Here is a 20,711-nt window from a genome sequence, read left to right as displayed (position 1 = left end):
TTCCCAAGAAACATGTGGCCTACGTTACAGTTAAAAGTTTTCCGGACACAAGATTGGAAGAAAAGGTAGAAGCTGCTAAATCGTTCTGTTTTTAGATAACAGAAATTTTGGAAGCGATTGAAGAATTAGAACGAGATTTATCAGCACGGAATATCGAGAAATCAGGAGGTGGAGTTTCATTGTTCGTTTGATTACCTGGTATGACTTGCTGTTTCAACTAAACATTATAAGTAAAACGCAAAAGAGGTCTTCAATAGACAGCAGTGACCAGAGGTTTCACGTTGAGGCTGACATGTCATTTGTTTCACAATACAAGTAGGAAAGACTTACAGTAATAGAAATTAAAACAAGAAAATTTGTTGATGAGCTTGAAGTGGATTGTGCCTATCGGGAACCAAGGAGAAGAAACTGTGAAAAAAAGGATTAATGATTGCTCGAGAAGAGAATGATCGGCGTGCACTTACCTTGAATACTAACCAAGAAGAATTGTTGTTGTTTTAAAGTTTTATTTTGTGCTCCGGATCACGTGATAGTTAATCATCTGATCCTTCCATTATATAAGAGGGGAGATTCCCTTGTCTTTTTCCTCTTTTTTTTCACCACAAATTGATTCAGTTGCCGGCGATTGAAAGTAAATCTTTTCCACTTTCATCTGGCGAAGATACTACAAGACAGTTACGTCGCGGAAGGGGGCAATTCTTTCGCAACCTAAGGTAAGTGCATTGCTCCCTTCTCGATCTGAGCGGTCATTGATTCGTTGCTGGAAATTAATTTTTTCACATATTTGCGAAAGAAACCCCATACTAACATGGATGTGAGTCAACCAGATTTAAGGAAGAGAATTTCTCTTCTTTGGACTAAAATCCGAACGATTCTGGAGATGGACAATCTGGAGGATGAACTCTCGGTTAAATCCTTCTATGCACTGCAGAAATCGGTGGAGGAATATTTGACTGAAGTAGACATATGTGTTAGTAAAATCCAACTTCAATCTTCTGAGGAAGAGGATTGGATTCAAATTGAGAGGGAGTCTCTTGCACACACCCGGAGATTCCGAAGAGAATTAGAACATATTGAGTTAAAGCTCCTCCCAGTGGCCATGGACTCTCTGAGCCTTCCATGTTCCCCAGAAGTTGGAAGAGTTGGGGCCTCATTTACTGTAAAACCACCTCAAATTCAGATCACGGGACCCACCTTCGATGGATTGGACATGCAATCTAACCCTATGAGCTTCAAGGATTTCTTGTCGCGTTTTGAGAATTGTGTAGATGGCATGGCCAATGATGCCGAAAGACTGAATTTTTTGAAGTGTTCACTATCTAGCCAGCCCCTGTTGTTGATTAATCATCTTTCCATCAGCAACAGAAATTATAAGGTGGCTCTTACGGTCCTGAAAAGCGAGTACTTCGATGAAGATGAAATAATAGATAACATCTTCCAAGACATATTAGATTTTTCCTGTAAACAGGACAGATCCGTTACTGCCCTGGCTAACTACATATCCAAAGTAGCTTCCCTATTGGCTGAGTTGGAGGGCTCCTTCGACTGTTCGTTTTCAAACGACCTTTCTTCTAGGGCTCGGCTTATGGCCAAGATTCTCTTTGCAAAATTCCCCAAGGAGATCAAGGGGGAGTTGATCTTAATTTCGGTTAGGAGAATCCCCACCTTGTCATCAATTCTGAAAGATACTAAGGAAGCTGTTAAACGTCTCCTTATTAAAGGGGATAAGATCCCTGGCTCGGCTTGTAACACTATGCGGGGGGGGGGCGCTTAGGGAATGTATCTTCAGGACCTAGATCCGGTACTTCACGGAGAGATTCCTCTATTCAGTCCAACTCAGCCTATAGCATTCATGGTGGAAAATTCTCGAGCCTTCCCCCTGTTTTGTGTGTTACCTTTGGTAGGGGTGACAAAAGTGTTTCCGTCAACTGTCTATTGGACACAGGCAGTAGACGGACTTATTTGTCCAGTAAGGTCTTGGACCCCCTCGGTCACTTAGAATCCATTGGACATGATTGTGAAATTAGGCTGACTACCACCATTGGCGATTGCGACAGGCGTTTTAAAGAGGTAGCATTGGAGGCTAGCATTGGATCCGGTTGTCCATTTTCCCTGACGGTGTTGGTACACGAAAATATTGATATTTCGGTACACATCGAGAATCTGGATTTTATTTTGGATGAATTTGATCGCCTGAAATGTCCCTTAGCCGCCAGATTTGACAGAGGCACAAATTTTATTCCAATTCATGGAATAATTGGGCTGGATATCATTCAACATTTAGGGAGCCTTCAATTGGTTCCTTGTTGGCTTGGACAGGCATTTTTGACACCAATAGGACTCGTCCCCTTCGGTGAGATGAAGCAGTTTTTACATACTGACCATTCTGTGGACAAGAACTCAGAATGCCTTACCTTCGATGCTCTACTTGTGTCGACTGCTGAGGTCAACTCATCTCACCTATGTTTTGTGCTGGAGTCTCAGGGCACCTATGAAGACCCTCTAAGTGATTTCTTCCCTGAAAGTGATGTACAAAGGGGTTTGGAGAAGATGTTCAGTGTGGAGTCACTGGGTATTGAAGAACAGGAACTGTCTAATTATGATGAACAGAAGATTGCTCTCTTTTGACAGTCTATTTCATTTAAGGATAACAAATATTACGTTCAGTTGCCATGGGAGGACGATAAGATCTTTTGTGTTCCTTCCAACCATGCAGTGGCTCTGCGAATATTGGAACATGTCATGCAGAGATTGGAGAAGAGGCAACTTTATCATGAATATTTGAAGGTTTTCCATCAGCAGGAACGGGATGGAATTATAGAGGAGATCTTCGTGCCTCCTCAACGGTTCGGAGAGTTTGTCTGGATTCCGCACAGGCCTGTCCTGAAATCGGACCCTACCTCCACCACTAAGATTCGGCCAGTGTTCAACTGCAGCCTCAAAGTTGGAGACTGTCCTTCCCTTAACGACGCTACCTACCAGGGAATAAATCTTACTAGTGACCTACTAGATTTGTTACTTACCTTTCGTGCTAATAAGCACGTCATGTTAGCAGATATTAAGAAGGCCTTCTTATTTTTGGGTATGCCGCTAGTCCATTTATATTAAATTATGTCCTTAAATACCATACAGCGCAGTTTCCCATGGATAATTGTAGATCCATGATGGAGAATCGGTTTTACGTGGATAATTTGGTTATGTCGCACGATGATCCCGATGAACTGTGCCGGTTATATACACTCACCTGGGAACGATTGCGTCAGGGAGGATTCGAACTGCAGTCCTGTAACTCTAACCATGTGGCGATTCAAAACAAAATGCAGGAGCATGGTTCCCTGAGTGACCATGACAACAAATGGGAGAAGGTGCTCGGATATAGATACTGTCCTCTCTCAGACACTTTTTGTGTAGCAGCTGTTAAGTGCGACTCTAGTGCCTTTACCAAGAGACAGATCCTCTGCGAGACAGCTAGAGTCTATGACCTGTTATCATTGTGCCTTCCGGTTTCGTTACGTGGCCGTATTTTGTTGAGTGAACTTTGGAAGAAGGGATTGGGATGGGATGTAACGGTCCCACCGGAATACTTGTCCTTATGGAGGAAGCTTTCCCTAGATCTCTCTGAGCTGGAGACCGTCTCCTTCCCCAGAAGAGCACTCAGCAAGAATGAGGCTAGCAAACTTTTTCTTTTCTGCGATGCATCTCCAGAGGCATATGGCTTCGCAGCATATGTAGTGCAAAATTGCCAATCTGGTCTGGTGTTTGCAAAAGCTAGGGTGGCTCCCTTGAAAAAGAAAACTCTACCCACCTTAGAACTTATGGCTGTGTTTTTGGCTCTCCGGTACCTGCCTACTTTGTTGAGGAATTTTGGAGGGTTATCTCCCTCTGAGATTCATGGAGCTACAGATTCGCAGGTGGTCCTCTCTTGGCTGATTTCCGGAACAATTGTAAGCAGAAACCTCTTTGCCCGGAATAGACTGAAGGACATCCAACAGATGAGTGTTGAGTTGGAAGCCACAATAGGTTTCTCGCCCTCATTTCGTTATGTCTTAATGACTGAGAATCCTGCCGATTTGATCACTAGGGAGTTAACTTTGAAAAGGTTCAAGGCTTGCCTTCAATTCTGGTGTTCTGGTCCGGATTGGTTAAGTAGCGGGATCAGTCCATGGGCTGCACAGCAGTTGCCATGCCTCAGCCAACACAGCCAAGTGGTGGCCCGTTCTTCTTGGAATGCTGCCATCCTACAGGGAGAGGAACCACCTACAGTTCTTCCTCTCGAAAGATTTTCTTCCTTCACCAAGCTATTGAGAGTGACTTCCTTGGTCCTCAGATTCATCCATCGGCTGCATCAGTTAGAAGTTGACACGGAAAGGCTTGCAGCCGTTCTGCTGATGAAAACGATGCAGCGCCAGACATATGCTGAGGAACTAGCATTCCTGCGGGATTCTTCAGGTAGGACAGTTCCGGGTTTGGTGCATGATCTCGACCTGTTCATTGATGGTGAGGGTCTTATCAGGTCAGGTGGCAGAATTGCAAGGTCTCTCCATTTCGACCCGGAAGTTAAACACCCTGTTCTGTTAGCAAAATATCACAGAGTAACTCGGCTTATAATAATGGATGCGCATACAAGGTGTCAACACTTGGGGGTTGCATCCACTCTGGCAGAGTTAAGACGGTGTGGTTACTGGGTGCCCAAGGGGAGACAAGCAGTGAAAACAGTCCTGGCTTCATGTGCACTGTGCCGCAAGTACAATGCCAGACAAGTATTGCCCCCCCCCCACAATGTGGCCAGCTTGCTTGCTTCACGTGTTGAACTGGAGGTTCCCTTCAAACACACGGGAGTAGATTTTACGGGCCACCTTTGGGTTAAGGAAGGGGCTAAGGTGGTGAAGATGTATCTACTCATCTTCACCTGTCTCAGTATCAGGGCTGTACATGTTGAGGTGGTACTAGACATGAGTGTGTTGTCCTTTTTACAGGCTTTGGTAGGTTTTACAAACCTCCATGGTGTTCCAACAGCCATTTACTGTGACAATGCTAAGACCTTCATAGGAGATAGGCGGTTATTTAAGAGGTTGATGTTAAGCCACAATTATCAACAGAAGTTTGGCTCGTGTCTGATTAAATTCTGTCCTATCCCTCTATTTTCGCCTTGGGTAGGAGGGGTCTGGGAGAGGAGTATTCAGACAATTAAAAATTGTCTGCATAAGGTGGTTGGTAGAGGTGAGATAGATTATTTCACGTTACTAACCATAGTATCGGATATACAAAGGGCAATTAACAACCGCCCTCTAACTTATCGAGAATCTGCGGAGACTGAGCTGGAGGCAGTAACTCCAAACATGTTTCTGAGGCCCAATAAGAGTCCTGGACTACTCTTGAGTTTAAATGAGGAAGATTTTTCTTCCCACCTCCCTCCAAGTCGAGAGAAGCTTCTCAGGACCATGCAGGTACGAAACCAGTGTCTGGAGAAGTTCAAAGCACTATGGTATGATGAATACCTCTTAAGTCTCAGAGAGAAGCCCCTGGGCCGTTCAAGGGTGCCTTTCCGAAACAGGCTTAAGATCGGCGATGTCGTTTTAGTTAAAAGTTCTCTTAAACCAACACTGTTTTGGGTTCTTGTTATTATATTGGTAATGTTTTATGGTAAGGATGGTGTAGTAAGGTCTGCAAAGGTAAGGCAGGGGGGCAATGCAGTACACATTCACTCATTGAAGAACCTCTTTCCACTTGAGCTCTCTTTAAACAGCGATTAATGGTGTCACTTCAGGTGTGTGGGAATTGTTTCTCCACCTCCGGAAAGGCAGAAGTGGTATTGTACGGATTGTGCACCTAAGAGACGACGACGAGGTAGGCCTAGCCTCCTCCCAGAATAGTTAGGGACTCCAAAAAAAAAAAATAAAACAAAAAATACTAATACGTTAACTATATTAAGTAATTGCATGGCTTTATATCCTTTGTTTTTCCACGCATTTTCTTTTTTTCTTTTTCTTGGGGATCGTGTGAAAAAAAGGATTAATGATTGCTCGAGAAGAGAAGGATCGGCGTGCACTTACCTTGAATACTAACCAAGAAGAATTGTTGTTGTTATTCACCCTTTTAAAGTTTTATTTTGTGCTCCGGATCACGTGATAGTTAATCATCTGATCATTCCATTATATAAGAGGGGAGATTCCCTTGTCTTTTTTCTCTTTTTTTTCACCACAAATTGATTCAGTTGCCGGCGATTGAAAGTAAATCTTTTCCACTTTCGTCTGGCGAAGATACTACAAGACGGTTACGTCGCGGAAGGGGGAAATTCTTTCGCAACCTAAGGTAAGTGCATTGCTCCCTTCTCGATCTGAGCGGTCATTGATTCGTTGCTGGAAATTAATTTTTTCACAAAACAAAATATGTCTCTTCAGACACGAACCGGCAGATAATTTAGATCATCAGATTAATGGAGAATCGTTTCGCCGAGAATTTTTCTTGGATACAATTTTGCAAAGTCTTTAGAAACGGTATGAAAACATAAATGATTTTAAATCAACGTACTTTCTTTGTGCGTGGCGCAAATAACATGAATGCTGTAATAACCTCGGACACGTTGCTATTATAATACGCTGATTTGGCAAAACGTGTTGGAGAAGACGAAATTAACTTTGAGAAACTTGAAAGAGAGATTATCAAATTCATCAATAAACAGTGTATTACATTTTACGCTATTGAATGTGTAAATTATGTAATGAAAGAAGCACTTGTCGATTTATATGCAAACATAGCTGTTGCACTCAGAATTGTAACTATGTTGCCGATTAGAGTGGCATCTTGTGAGTGCAGTTTCTTTAAATTGGAGCTAATTAAATACTTCCTTCTGAACTCCATGTCTCAGGAAAGACTGGCTGGTTTATCTGTTATAAGCACTGAACATGAACGAAGCTGAGAACTTTACACAGAGAATTTAGTACAGCGACTTGCCACCGAAAAAGCCAGAAAAGTGAATTTTAATTATAAGGTTAGCAGGGACACAAGTTATCTTCAATTTCATTTTCAATTTTGGTCAAATCTGTTTACTTTTTCTGACTAAAGCTTTCTTCCGACGGTATTTTCTGCTTCAGCTGCATAGACTTTTTTTGTGACTGAGAATCTGATTTAATGCCATTTTTGAAGGAATATTTACCGAAAGGTTGTTTTATTTTACACATTCACAGTTTTGTAAATTTCTGTAGTAAAATACTTTTGAAATTTGGGCTTAAATTTTTTAAAATTCCCTTTAAATATTTAAAGAAGATCTACAACCGAAACACACTAAAATGACTTTAAAATAGGAAATACTAAAATATAGCTAAAGTTGTGAAAACTTTCGTAATGTATAGCTTCAAAACACAAATTCTGCGATCACTTCACTTTTTTCATGATCACGGAATATCTGCGTTCCTAGCGTATGTTATTTTGTTTGAAGTACCATTTATTGTGGGTTCGATATGTTGCGGGCGCAAGTTGTATTTTGCGGGTAGATAAGTTTATGCATTTTGTGGGTGTGGCGCAATGTTGCTAAGCACAGCACTGGGGAAGACCACTTGGTGTGTGTATTTGTATATTCATTTCGAACGATCATTATAAAAGAATCTGCAGTTGATTTTATAGGTGGGTCTTTCTGCTTGTGCGGTGATAAAACTTCTCAAATACATTTGTGATTTTAGGTTGTATGAACGTGTTAATTTTGGTAAAAATCGAACTTCCTTCTTTAATCGGATTTTTTCGGTTATCGATTTCCGATACTTATCGGGCGCATTCTGATTCAAAACCTACGTAAGAACACTTCCAGACACACCAAGTACATTTTTGTGAAATTTCATAAAAATCGACCCAGACATTTTCGAGTCCAAAGAGAGCGAACTCACGCGCATATATGTATACAAAGTTTCTTTTATGTAATAGATAGATAAATAGATAGATAGATAGATAGATAGATAGATAGATAAGAAAAAAAGGAAGACAGTATGTTAAGATTACTTTTTTTTATCATTCTTTCAAGAAAAGATTTAAAATAGCAAAACGTTTCATTTTGAAAACCAGAAAAAAAAAAAAACGATTTTATTTCGTTTCTTACAGAAGTTCATTCAGTGTAGAACACTGACTTGCCCTGGAATAAAACTTTCTAATCAAAAGCCGAAATGCACAAGAAAAATACTTTGAAGTATTTCCTTTTTTTCTCTGTGTCTTAAAACAAATCATCGAGTAAACTGTTTTCAAAATAGTGCAATGACTTCGACAAAGAACAGAGATTATTAGCTGGCATTTATAATCTCGGTTTTCCTTATTAGGAAGCCAAGTACCAAATTGAATTTTCAATTATTTTTTCGAAGACAAAATTTCGAGATTTTTGTTGTAAAATAATTGGTTCGCAAAAAATTGTTTTCAATGCTTTAACTCCAGTTCTTCACTTAAGAGAATAAAGAAAAAGAAATGAAATACAGAAAAATGGAACCTAATCCATTATTTTCGCATTTAGAAGTTAAATTTAAACAGAGTAACTTATTTCATCGCAACAATATTACACCAATCAATTCGTGGACTTTCTATTGGATTACTTCACAAAACAAACTGGAAAATATACAGGAATATATTAATTTCTGGCTATCTCTACTCGCTCTCAACCCAGTATATAAATTAACTATTTCTTTTAATAACCGTATCACTGCTCGAACATGAGACTCCGCCAAAAAGCGCATCATTATACATAAAACATTAGCAGAAATAATTTCATATTTTACTTAATTACATGTTTGCTGCTGTCACAGATCGAGGAGAGATGAAGTAATAATTTAAATAAACATATATTGTCCACAAGATAAGAGGTTTAAGAGATAGACAGATAGACAGATAGATAGGGAAAGAGAGAAAGAGAAAGAGAGAGAGAGAATATATATATATATATATATATATATATATATATATATATATATATATAACGAAAGTCGCCACTTGGGGGAGATTTGTTGACGAATTAGGGTTCAAAAAGTTGATCTCAGTAAATAATCGGAAGTAATGGAACAATATAAGTTCAATCTCTTTGCTAGCAAATACTTGAACGGTTTAATCACGCTAAAAAAAGTTGCTCGTCCCTGGTGGTAGTGGGCGCATAATGTTTTCTAAATAGTGCATCTCTTTCTCTCTCTTTCTCTCTCTCTCTCTTTCTCTTTCTGATGGACTAATACCTAAAAATGTTTTCCTTTTATCCCTGTAATTGTCACTTTGTCTAACTAAAAATCTTGATTTGAAATAAACCTCGGCATCATGTAAAGTTAATGAGATGATTATGGAGATACTGACTGGTGTGTATAAATTCATACACACCTCAGAGACCCGCTATGTAACACATGAAAGCAAGCGATTACTCAAACAAATAAAAGCACTGTAGCTGGCACAGTGCTAAATAATTCAGTGTCGAAGGCAATAATTACATTGAAGATTTAATGACTAATTATAATCCCATTACCGATGACACAGATTTGAGGAGAGGGTATTTAATAATGCACATAAACTAACAAGAGCTTTACGTTATGTGTATTAATTCGAGTTTTATTTGATTTTAAGCGCCGATGATCAAAAAACAGTGTTGCTCACTTAGGATGGCCCTTTAAATCTAGTCCTTAACCTTACGCCGCACTCGTATGTCTTGTTTAAGGTGAGCAACTACATAAATTAAATTTTTTTTAAAATACTCTATGTTGATCTAGAAGTAATGGCAATTCCAAGTCGCTTGTATATTATCTAGTGCTCGCAAATTGGAGGCTCACCACCGAATGCATTTGAAGTTCATACACAGTACCGTTGATTTGTATTATTTGTGTTATTCAGATTTTGTATTCATTTTAGTGCTATTCGGACATGACCGGGTAGAATCGTGGCTACCGAGAGTAAAGAAGACCGATGCCCATGACAGCGTGACGTCATTACCAGATCCACTTGTAGGTATATGGTGTAGGCTAAACGTCCCTTATCAGCAGAAGTTTCGTCTATTCTTCAGTTTGCTGTTCAACATGGTTTATTCTTGCGTTGTTCCAAATTGCCGGAGAAATTATTCAAAAGGCACCAAAGTACATATATTTTCTTTTCCTAAAGAGAAGGAACAAGTCTCAATTTGGATATGTGCCATTAGAAGGGAAAATTTTATCCCAACGAAATATAGTAAAGTAAGTAATGTTATTTGTTAATAATTAAACGTGCATTTAATTAGAACTGTATTGATAACATTGTTAGTATAAATTAAAGAAACAATACTATTTGTTGCTAATACAGCAAATATTATGTTGATATTTTTAACTGTTCATTTCTTATAAGGCTAAAAAGTCTATCCAGAAGGTTGGAAATTTAATTTAATTTTGTTTTAGTTTTTAAAATTATAAAAAAATAATTTTTACATGAGAATATTTGTCAAAATGTATTTTTAATAATAAATAAAACCTATCATTGAGTATTTCCAAATATTTTAAAGTTCTATATATTTTTCTAAAGTCGGTTTGAAAATTATTCACCACGCGGCTATTAATAAAATTAGCGGTGATTGAACGTTATATATTAAAATTGATTGTTTCTTTTGAAAATTATAAACAAATAATAATTTTTACATGAGAATATGTGTCAAAAATATATTTTTAAATTTATTTACTTACCTCCCCACGAGGTTACAGTTAGACACAAGGTCGGATTTTTATGTGGGAAAATCTAGCTCCCCAAAAAGGGGCACTCTGGACAGGAACAAAAATAAAATAAAAATTGTCTCAGTCATGAAGGATTTCTCCTCCATTGACCGAGGACAGAACCAATGAAGTGTAGCATCAGAACAGATACTACACTGTGATTCTGTGCCGAAGATAAATGTTACCAAAGACAAGATAAGTTACTAATGTTCCAACTGTGTTTTAACTTACGTTTTTCTTTACTTCCAAACAAAAATGGTGTCAAATATATTAGATTGAAAACAAATATCGTTTGTTTTCATTCTTAAAATTATTTATCGTTTGTTTTCACTTTTAAAATTATTCATCGTTGGTGTTTAATATGTTTTTTATTGTTTGTTTCCTAAATTCATAATTCAGTTTTATCAGTATTAAATTGTATATTGCTTTAAAATTACTTAATTTTACATAGATAATATTTATATTTTATATTGAATAAAGTTCAGTTTCAGTACTAATCGAATTGTGTTCCTATTTCTTTTAAAAAATATTTTCTTGTTCTTTTTCAAATGGCCCTCATATAGTACTGACAGTCTGACAAACCTTATCTACATTGTCTGCAGGCATTTTTCAGTTAACATGCCTTCTTCTTACTCTCAGTGGTCGTGGTAGAATACAATTACAAATTACTTATGACTTCTACACGGTCATGGCTGACGAAACGAGAACATTTCAACCACAGTGGATTAAATGAAGGGTTCCATTCGAAATTTTGTGCAGATCTATGAATTTGGCAAAGAGATTCCCGAGTTCAACAAGATACACCCGAGGAAGGTCAGAGGTTACATCGGCATAAAAGTTGTAAAAATAACATGGAAGACGAGAGTAGTAGTCCCAATGACCCAAATAATAAACTTATCAATCCTCATCTAAAAATTTCAGAAACGTAGGGTCACTAGTGTTTGAATGCCGTTATAGTTATATATTTATTTTCCCAGGAAAGTCAATTCCTATACATTTTAACACGCTTCGTATAATTCGTATACATGCTCTATATAATCAAAATCTTTCTCCAGTTCTTCGATTACACCGTTCGGGAGCATCGGGAGCATCACTAACTAGACAAAATCTTGATTCATCTAACCAGAAAACATTCCTGAACCAGTTTGTATCTTTCTTGCTATAACACAAGAAAAATCTCTTTCTATCATTGATGTTCTTCTTAGATAAAAATGGCTTCTTTGCACACCTTTTAGAAGAAAATCTTATTTCTTTCCTTCGTCTAGATATTGTATATATAGAAAGAGAATTTCCAGCCCTTGTTTTGAATTCTTTGCTATGGTCAACATAAGTTTTCTTTCAATCCTTCAAAACAGTTAATTTAAGCCTGTGGTTGTCCTTCAAAGTGGATGCTCTAGGACGACCAGATCCAGATTTCCCTTTTACCAAGCATTTGACTTCGAACCTTTCATCAATTCTGTTCACTAGAGAAAGAGAGGCTTTCACTTTTTTTTTCTTAAAATATCAAAAATCTGCTTGTAAGTCATTTTGGACTGCCTTAACCCATGCAATTTGTTTTTTTTATATCCTTGCCAAGATGCGGTCTTACCAATTTTAGGATTCATTTTTCCACTTATTGTTATATGCTATAATAATAATGATCTGCAAAATAGAAATTTTCAGTTAAAATTAACAAAAATTAATGGAAAAAATATTGAAAAATCGATTTCTTCCTGCTTTCCCTCTTGGCCATTTTTTTTTTTTTTGCTCATGAGTGGATATATATATATATATATATATATATATATATATATATATATATATATATATATATATATATAGCAATTATTTTATTTTTTATCTTTTGTGCTGATAACTAATAAATCAGACATTCACTTGGGAAAAAGCAGAACTTAAATGAAGAACTTGCAAAAAATATGATATTCGTTGTTATTGTTTCTTGTCAATTCAATTGAAATATGCTGGTTTGTTAATTGGAAACATTATCTATTTTGAAGTGGGAAAGATAGTTTATTGCATGCCGCTTGAGAGAAAAGGAACAAGATAGGTATGATATCTAGACACATGGAATTAATCATGGATCAACGAAAGAAAATCATGGATCAATGAAAGAAAATCATGGATCAATGAAAGAAAATCATGGATCAATGAAAGAAAATACAATAAAAGAATGATTTATTATAACAGTTTGGTGTATGTATTTATTTTTTTTTAAACATTTAATCACTCCAGACAAGACATATTCTATCGGAGACATAAAGTTAGGAGACAGATTTAAAGAGGGCATCCTGAAGTGCACCAAGATTCTTGTTTCTGCGTGTTTGTACAGTCGGATAAACAGGGGTCCGGAGTAGAATATCAAAGCAAGTGGTCTGAGAAAAGAAACTCTCATAATAGAAAAATTTTTTACATTTAGACATCTCTAAATGAAGACGTGGAATTTTGCTGCTAGTTGTGTACTTACTATGAGAAAGTAAAATACTTACTGTGAGAAAGTAAAAATACAGGAAGTTGGTTGGAGTACATTTCGTGGAATGTAGGGAAAATCGTAACTCACTAGAATAGCATGCATATGCTTTGTAGGGTTCGGTTGCTTGACAAGAAAGAAAAAAAATGACGACTTGCAGTTGCTTTTCTTATGCTTTAATGATCATGCATGAGTAACACAAACTCTCGCTGTTTCTGCGCAAATGAGACTATATCAGACGGATAAAAGGAACCGTGGACAGAACAAGATAGTGAGTTGGAATAAGACATGTTATGGAGACGAACACGTGTGACAGACTGTTGAAGGTGATTAGAAAAACCGTGATATTGACTTTCAAACTAGATGGAAGTACTTATAAAACATATACAGAAGTGCAACATTGCCGTGATGGGACAGAGGTTAGAGCTTAATAGATAGTGCAGGGGGACCTCTAAAGTTAAATATTTTGTTTGTTTTTTTCATTGTATCCGATATAATTTCATTAAGCACTAAGAGGTGTTTTAAAGGTCAATGCTGAAAGTTTCTCTAAAAACGAGCTGAAAAATTAGAGATGGTAAAAATTAAACCAGTAGTCATGTGAGTGGATTAACACGTTCGGGTGCGAGGTATTTAATTTTATACTGCCTACAGATTAGGATAGGCAACACTGTTTGTTGAAAATACAAATTTAAGTAGAATGTTGCATTTTAGTAGTGTTGGGACGATTGATTGGAATCAGAATCGGGAATCAGAAAAATCAGAACTTTTGGGGGTATCGGTATCAGATTCGAAAAAAATTGTGCTTATTTCCTGATGCCAAAAACGATTTTTTAAAATTTTCTATTTTATTTGATTTTTTTTTAAAACAAAATCTACTGTTTGTAATAAAGTTAAAATAATAAATATTTATTAATTTTAAACTACCAATAAAACTAAAATCTATAGACAATTCCCCCTAAAAGTGTTTTTACCCCCCAAAATTTTTTATTGTATTGTCACTTCAAACAAGACACAGTGCCACTTTGATGTAGGGGGCAACTTTCTGGGATATAATTTGTAGGGGTGCTATGTAGGAAGCTGATCAGCAAGATATCTATTTATATTACACTTGAACTTCTGCATTTCAGTACAGTCAGAGAAACAGGAACCCGAAAGAGAATTCCAAAGTCTAGCAGTCCTAGGAAAGAAACTATTATTGTAGAAGGCTTTCTTACATCTAGGGATTTCTATTGTATAGGTGCGGGAGTTTGTGGCTTGTCAGGTTTGTTGGGGTATTTACTTGAGGGTTTACAAGGGTTTGTAGTTCGTTGGAGCACCTACCATTAAAGTACTTGTAAAACAAGCAGAGGGATGCGACATTTCGTGGATGGGACAGCGGTTGAAGCCTAGCTGATAGTGCACGACCTATCAAGTTGGCGACTTTCTTTTGAACCCTGTCTAAGAGAGAGAAACTAATAGCAGATGCACCAGCCCAAATGTGGCAACAATACTCTTCACATGAACGAATGATAAACTTGTAAGGGTACAGGATATTTTCAGGCGTAAATAACTTTCTACGGTAGAGAGAGCCCACCTTCTTTGCAGCAGCCTTGACAATTCACTCAATGTATCTATTCCAATTCATATTCCCCATGAAGGTTAAGCCGAGAATTTTGAATTAAGTAATTTCAGGTAATGTTTCATTAGCCATGGCTATTAGTTGTTGAGAAGGTTTCTTGCAGCTGTTAAAGGAAAGGAGCTTAGTCTTGGCAGCATTGACTGCGACTATCCATTTTTCTCCCCATTCCACCACAAACCAGAGGTCTTCCTCTAGGGTTTCCGCCATTACATTGGATACATGTTCATTTGTTTTCCCTCTCGTGTCTGTTATAGAATGTGGTGTTGTCAGCAAATATACCCATGTAAGAGACAATTTTATCAGGGAGGCAATTTATGAATATCAAGTATAGTAAAGGTCGGAGGATCGCCATCTGAGATGCACCCGCATTTATATCATATTGTTTTGATGTACGATTATCAAGGACAGCCTGGATTATTCTCTTTCTTAAGAAGGATTTAATTATATTAAATATTCGTACAATAATACCATAGGATCTGATCTTCATAAGACCATTGTGCCATGCCCTGTCAAGATCCTTAGATATATCTAGGGCTAATGCCCTAGCATCCCCTACTTCACCCAGTGTATGATATATATCTTCAGAGATTACAGTTAGGATGTCGGCAGTAAAACGGGCTTGTCTAAATCCATACTGTTGTTTGAACAGAAGTTTAGCAGCTGTGAGGTGGTGGACTAAAGCTTGATTAATTATGGACTCAAATATTTTGGTAAAAAAGAGAGGCGGCTAATGGGGCGATAATTTCATCAGAGGTCCTGTAAACTAGTACCACAGCAGTCAGGAAAGCAAGATTCATTAAGACATTTGTTGAAAAGTTTGGAGAGAACTGGAGCAACCTCAGTGGAACATTTTTTTAATAGTACAGCCGGGATCATCAGGTCCACATGCTCTTGAGGGTTCTAGTTTTTTATGATATCATGTACTTGAGAAGAGGTGATTTTCAAATCATCTAGTGTGGTTTCTATCTGCAGAGGAACATCTGAGAGGGAGTGGTTTGCTGGGTCTAAAGTAAAGTTGCAGTTAAAACGACAGGCAAGCAGATTAGCTTTCTCGTTTGCCGTGCAAATAAATTCAAGATTGTTGTTGGAAAGTGGGGGGATTGTTGATTGCCCATTATCTACTACACTGTTACAAATTTTCCAGAAGTCACAAGTTTCTAATTTCTGTGCTTCAGCCAGTTTGCTGGTGGTTTCTGTGTATTCTGTCTTGGCTGTGGCTATTCCCTTTTTACAATTACTTCTAGCTTCTATAAACTTTTGTTTATTTGTATTGGACTTATGTCAGATAAATCTGTGGTATGCATGCTGCCTTTGAGCAATGGTAGAAGTAAACCGTTGGGGAGAGTGGGGTTTGCTATAGAACTTTCGTGTGGGAACATTTGCTTCAATATCTGCTTTGAACCATTCAGTGATCTCATTTGCGCACTGTTCAGCTGGAAAAGAAAAGATATTTCCCTATGGAGCATCTCTGATGTGATCCCTGATGGCATCAGTCAGCTTTATCCTAGAACCTTGTTGTTTTGTGCAGTGGCTCTTCAAATTCGGGTCGAGAGATTAGGGCGATGTTTATCATTATCACAGCGTAATCAGAATTCCCGAGAAGGCAATAGGCATTTGTTAGACAATCCTTAGAAACTGTGGTCAGAAATATGTCCAGAAGTGTATATTTATGTTTACATTTAACATGTGTTTTTACAGTAATCAGAAAAAATAACAACTCTATAGTTAAATATTTAGAGATTTATAAACATTCGGAATCGGAATTGGTAATCGGAAAAATATTCGAATCGTCTCATCACTAATTCTTAGAGATGTTATCAATATTTCAATATAAAATAGTGATTAATTGACTACATAGATTTTTAATTAATAATAAACCAATTCAAATTTAATATCTATAACTGAAACATTCAAACATTACATTAATATATTCAAACAGAATATCCATAATATGTTTGATATTTGCTGTTGAGACGAACACGGTATAAGTTTTATTCATAATTCGACACATTCCATTTTGCTATGAAATATAGTTAAGGGACAAAATGAATTCCCTCATTTTGACAAGTGCAGATATGTTTGCAATGTTATATATTGATGTGGTGGGGGGTGTGAAACTTGATTGGATAACACATTGCTCTGACGTCATAGATGCAAACAGTCAACGTTTCTTTCATATTTAATTTTAACTTTACAAGATGTGGTTATTCCTTAAAAGTCAAAAACTTTAATGTAGACCACATGGAATCGGGGTAGATATAAAAGCATATGAACAATAAATACTATGGTCCATGCGTGATTTTTTTTTTTTTTTTGAGCTCAGAAAAATAATAAAAAGATCAGAAGTAGGTATTTATTTGCTTCCCCACGTAATCAAAATGTGACACAAGGTCGGTTTTATGTGAGGTGAAGGGGGAGGGAGGGGAAGGGGATGGTACATATAGGGTTGCCCCTACATGTACCAATAACCAATTGCCACAAGGGCAATGGTCACAAAGTGCAACATCTGCCGGAACAGATGGTATTTATTTGCTCCCCCACCGAGCAAATTAGGCACAAGGCCAATTTTTAATGTGAGGAGTGAAAGGAGGGGGAAGGGAAAAAGGGGACCAGCTCCCGAGAGGTGGGAAATGGGAGCTGGTTAAAGGTCAGGTATGTGGGGTTGCCCCCACATCTGGTCTTTGCTAATCATAGCTAGTCCTAGCTAGTCATAGCTTGCAGCATCTGCCGGAACAGATGGTGTTTATTTGCTCCCCCACTGAGCAAATTAGGCACAAGGCCGTTTTTAATGTGAGGTAAAAACCAGCTCCCCTAAAAGTAGGCAAAAAGGGGGCACTCTGGTTACCAAAAATAATAATTATCCCAGTATAGAGGGTTTCCCCTCCATTGACTGGTACAAATTATCTTAAGTGCAGTATCTGTCGGAACAGATACTACACTTTGCTCCTAGCAAAATCAGAAGTAGAGAATTTATTTTGTGGCTACTGCATCACAAACAGAAGCTGACCAAAATGGACACACACGGAAGGCATGTAATGTTTTTTCATTGCCAAAAAAGTTTTTATACGTGGGTGTTTTATTCTCCTTTTACTTTATATGGAACCCCAAATGTGTATTATGTATATGCGCGTGTGACGTACATTAATTCGCCGTTTTTCTTCTTCTCTTTCAATTTTGATTGACGTCGACGTTCTTATTTTTTCTGGTTATAGATCGTCTTAGTGTTGCTAGAAGGATAAAACTTTTCCCTGAAATACGGAAATATTTCTGAGAGTTTCCGGAGAAAATTCACTCACACAGAAAAGAGAGAAAGCAAGAGAGGGAGAAAGGGAGGGGGAGAGAGATAAATGGTCAGAGGATGAAGGAGGAGATAAAAAAGGGAGGGGGAGAGGGGGAGAAAGAGAGTGCTAGAGAGAGGAGAGGTTAAGGGAGAGACAAAGAAAAAGCGAGAGAAAGAGATAAATGGAGAGAGAGAGAGAGGGGGGGGGCAGAGAGAGATTAACTAATTATTTACTTAACTAATATACTTAACTAAGATTGGTGACATGCGAACAGAAATCTCAGAGTGTTTATTTCGCTCTTGGCGATGTTCAAATTTTCCTTTCAGCGTTATCGACAGTGTGTCTCGTACCCACTTCTACATACAACTGCTATTATTGATGGTCTCTTTCGCACAGCTTCCACAGACATACAGAATTTTCGTAACCATCGTTTCTTTCACAACGATATTGCGGACGTCATCTCATCTCGACTCATACCTCTATTTTGTCTACTCTGTCTGACCTTTTCTGCGCGTTTTAACTTTTCATGTCATTCATTTATGGAAACGATTCTATCTTGCAGATTTGGGCCATCATGACATGTATTTAGTGAGTCTCTTGTCAAAATCAACACTAGCTCACTTACTCGCTATTGACATAGGGTCCATTTGTAACAGACAGAGACGAACGTACACTAATGTCGACGATAAGCAATCAGTTATATTAGGGAGAAATGGTTATAAAATTAGAGAAGCTTCGTAACAACATTACACATCCAATCACCCAAACAAAACACATGTTTACAATATTCCAACTTTGCAAGATTATTCTTTAAAAATTTTATGCTAAGCTCATGTTTACATTAAAACTGAATTCATCATTTTTCCCCTTTTGACAAAATAAAAAAATTAATCCCAAATAAAATGATGAATTGTAGATGAAAATGTTAGAGAAGAAAGGAAAGCGGAATTCCAGTAATTGAAAGGTGAAAAGTGCTATTGTGTAGATGAAGCTTTGTTATATAAAGGCAGGAACACGTGTCTTTTTTTAGCGACCTTCTCATCAAACTCTTTTTCCCCTCCTTTGCTTTCCACATCCGCCTCATCCTTAACCGAAAAGCCGCGTCGATATCAGCTTGGGGTTTGTTATTTTTCCGAAAGTACGTGATAAACAGCCAAGAAAACATCACGGTCAACGTGACTCGTCTGGATGCGCTAAGAGTGATAGGTTGGAAAGCGCGGTGAACAAGAGAAACGTGTTATTCGCATGTGTGAAATTAACTCTCCTCATTTGAGAGGCAAGAAAACATTAAGTGATTATTAGCTGAATATAAAAAAGAAATCAATTCAATGACTGACGTTTAAAGAACTTTAAGTGACTGCTTCGTCTATGAACGATAGAATAACACGAAACAATGATTAATCTCCCTTGCACAGACACACACGCACCTATATATATATATATATATATATATATATATATATATATATATATATATATATATATATATATATCATAAGCGTACAAGTAAACAAAAAAAATGTGCAACACGATTACGTGATCTAAGTGTGTTGCATGATTTTCGAAGTCATTTAAATCCAATTTTGATTCATCTGATTTTTTCGTTAGGATATATACATATATATATATGCTCTGATGTATCTCTACGACGACGCAAAGATTCTGTATAGCATAATTTCCATATATACTTTTAAAATTTTCTTCCAAGCTCTACTCGTGTATTGAGCACTTTTGAAATAAATACTGGAGACAGATGCATGAAATGGTATGTAGCTACATGGAAGATATATATGTATTCTTATGGAAAAAGAAAACGAAAATATTGTTTGTGTGTATTATATATATATGTAAATATATAAATTATATATATATATAATATATATAATAATATAAGTAAATATATAAAGTATATGTACATAAGTAAATAATGAATATATATATATGTATATATATATATATATATATATATATATATATATATATATTTTTTATTTTTTTATTTTTTTTTATTTTTTTTTTTACACAGTGATCACCACTTATCAAGGCCCGGAAGCCACTCAGAGATAAGGGTTATTGCAAGTACATTAAGTTAGTGAGGAGATTTGCTGAAGTGTTTACTTAAGGGGGCGGTTCATTAGGAATTTGTTAACATTGGACTTGAAGACATCCAAATTGTAGTCCGGAGGGAAGCAGGTAGACGGAACAGAGTTCCACAGGCGTGCAGTTCTAAGAAAGAAGCTTTGCTCATGGAATCCGCGTTTTGATTTAGGCACAGATTTAGAGTGGGGGAAATTTTTCACAGTGGATTCAGCTAGACGGGTGTTTCTCGTGAAAGATTGGCGCGGGGGGACCAGAGATTGGAGTTCAGACGAGCATCTGCCATGGAAATAACGATAAAACAAGGACAGGCTCGCAACGTCTCTTCTGTGGGAAGAATATATATATATATATATATATATATATATATATATATATATATATATATAGTGGAGATGGTAATTAATAACAACTGAAGAAAGTGCTTAATACCGTTGTAGAGCAAATATGCGTTTTATTTTTTGTTGCCGTATTTTTCTGTTAAGTTACATTATTGTTTCGGCTACACGGCCGTTTTTTTTTTGGCCGTCTGTGGCGTCCTCAGACTTTTACAGAAATGTTCGCTA

The 20,711-nt window shown here is 37.1% G+C and overlaps 2 protein-coding genes across 2 annotated transcripts in view; both read left to right on the top strand.

The window, feature by feature from the left end:
- The first annotated feature begins 2,742 nt into the window (after positions 1-2,742).
- Positions 2,743-3,108, top strand: LOC145292333 (uncharacterized). Its single transcript, XM_080138662.1, has one exon. The coding sequence runs from the start codon at positions 2,743-2,745 to the stop codon at positions 3,106-3,108; it is 366 nt and encodes a 121-aa protein (XP_079994788.1).
- A 56-nt stretch (positions 3,109-3,164) lies between these two features.
- The window catches only part of LOC145292332 (uncharacterized), a 50,466-nt gene continuing 32,919 nt past the window's right edge, over positions 3,165-20,711 (top strand). The window contains exon 1 of the mRNA XM_080138661.1: positions 3,165-4,497. Within this exon, the coding sequence (XP_079994787.1) occupies positions 3,165-4,497 (1,333 nt within the window). The remainder of the gene's footprint in view (positions 4,498-20,711) is intronic.

This window comes from Euprymna scolopes, chromosome 13 (genome assembly GCF_053919585.1).
Source record: "Euprymna scolopes isolate OS-2025 chromosome 13, ASM5391958v1, whole genome shotgun sequence".
Lineage (NCBI taxonomy): Eukaryota > Metazoa > Mollusca > Cephalopoda > Sepiida > Sepiolidae > Euprymna > Euprymna scolopes.
The sequence above is the reverse complement of the archived record's forward strand: the minus strand, read 5'-3'. Positions and strand labels throughout refer to the sequence as shown.

What these genes read in the sequence shown, in the direction of transcription:
- LOC145292333 (XM_080138662.1), top strand. Translation starts at nt 2,743, where the DNA reads ATGCAGAGATTGGAGAAGAGGCAACTTTATCATGAATATTTGAAGGTT.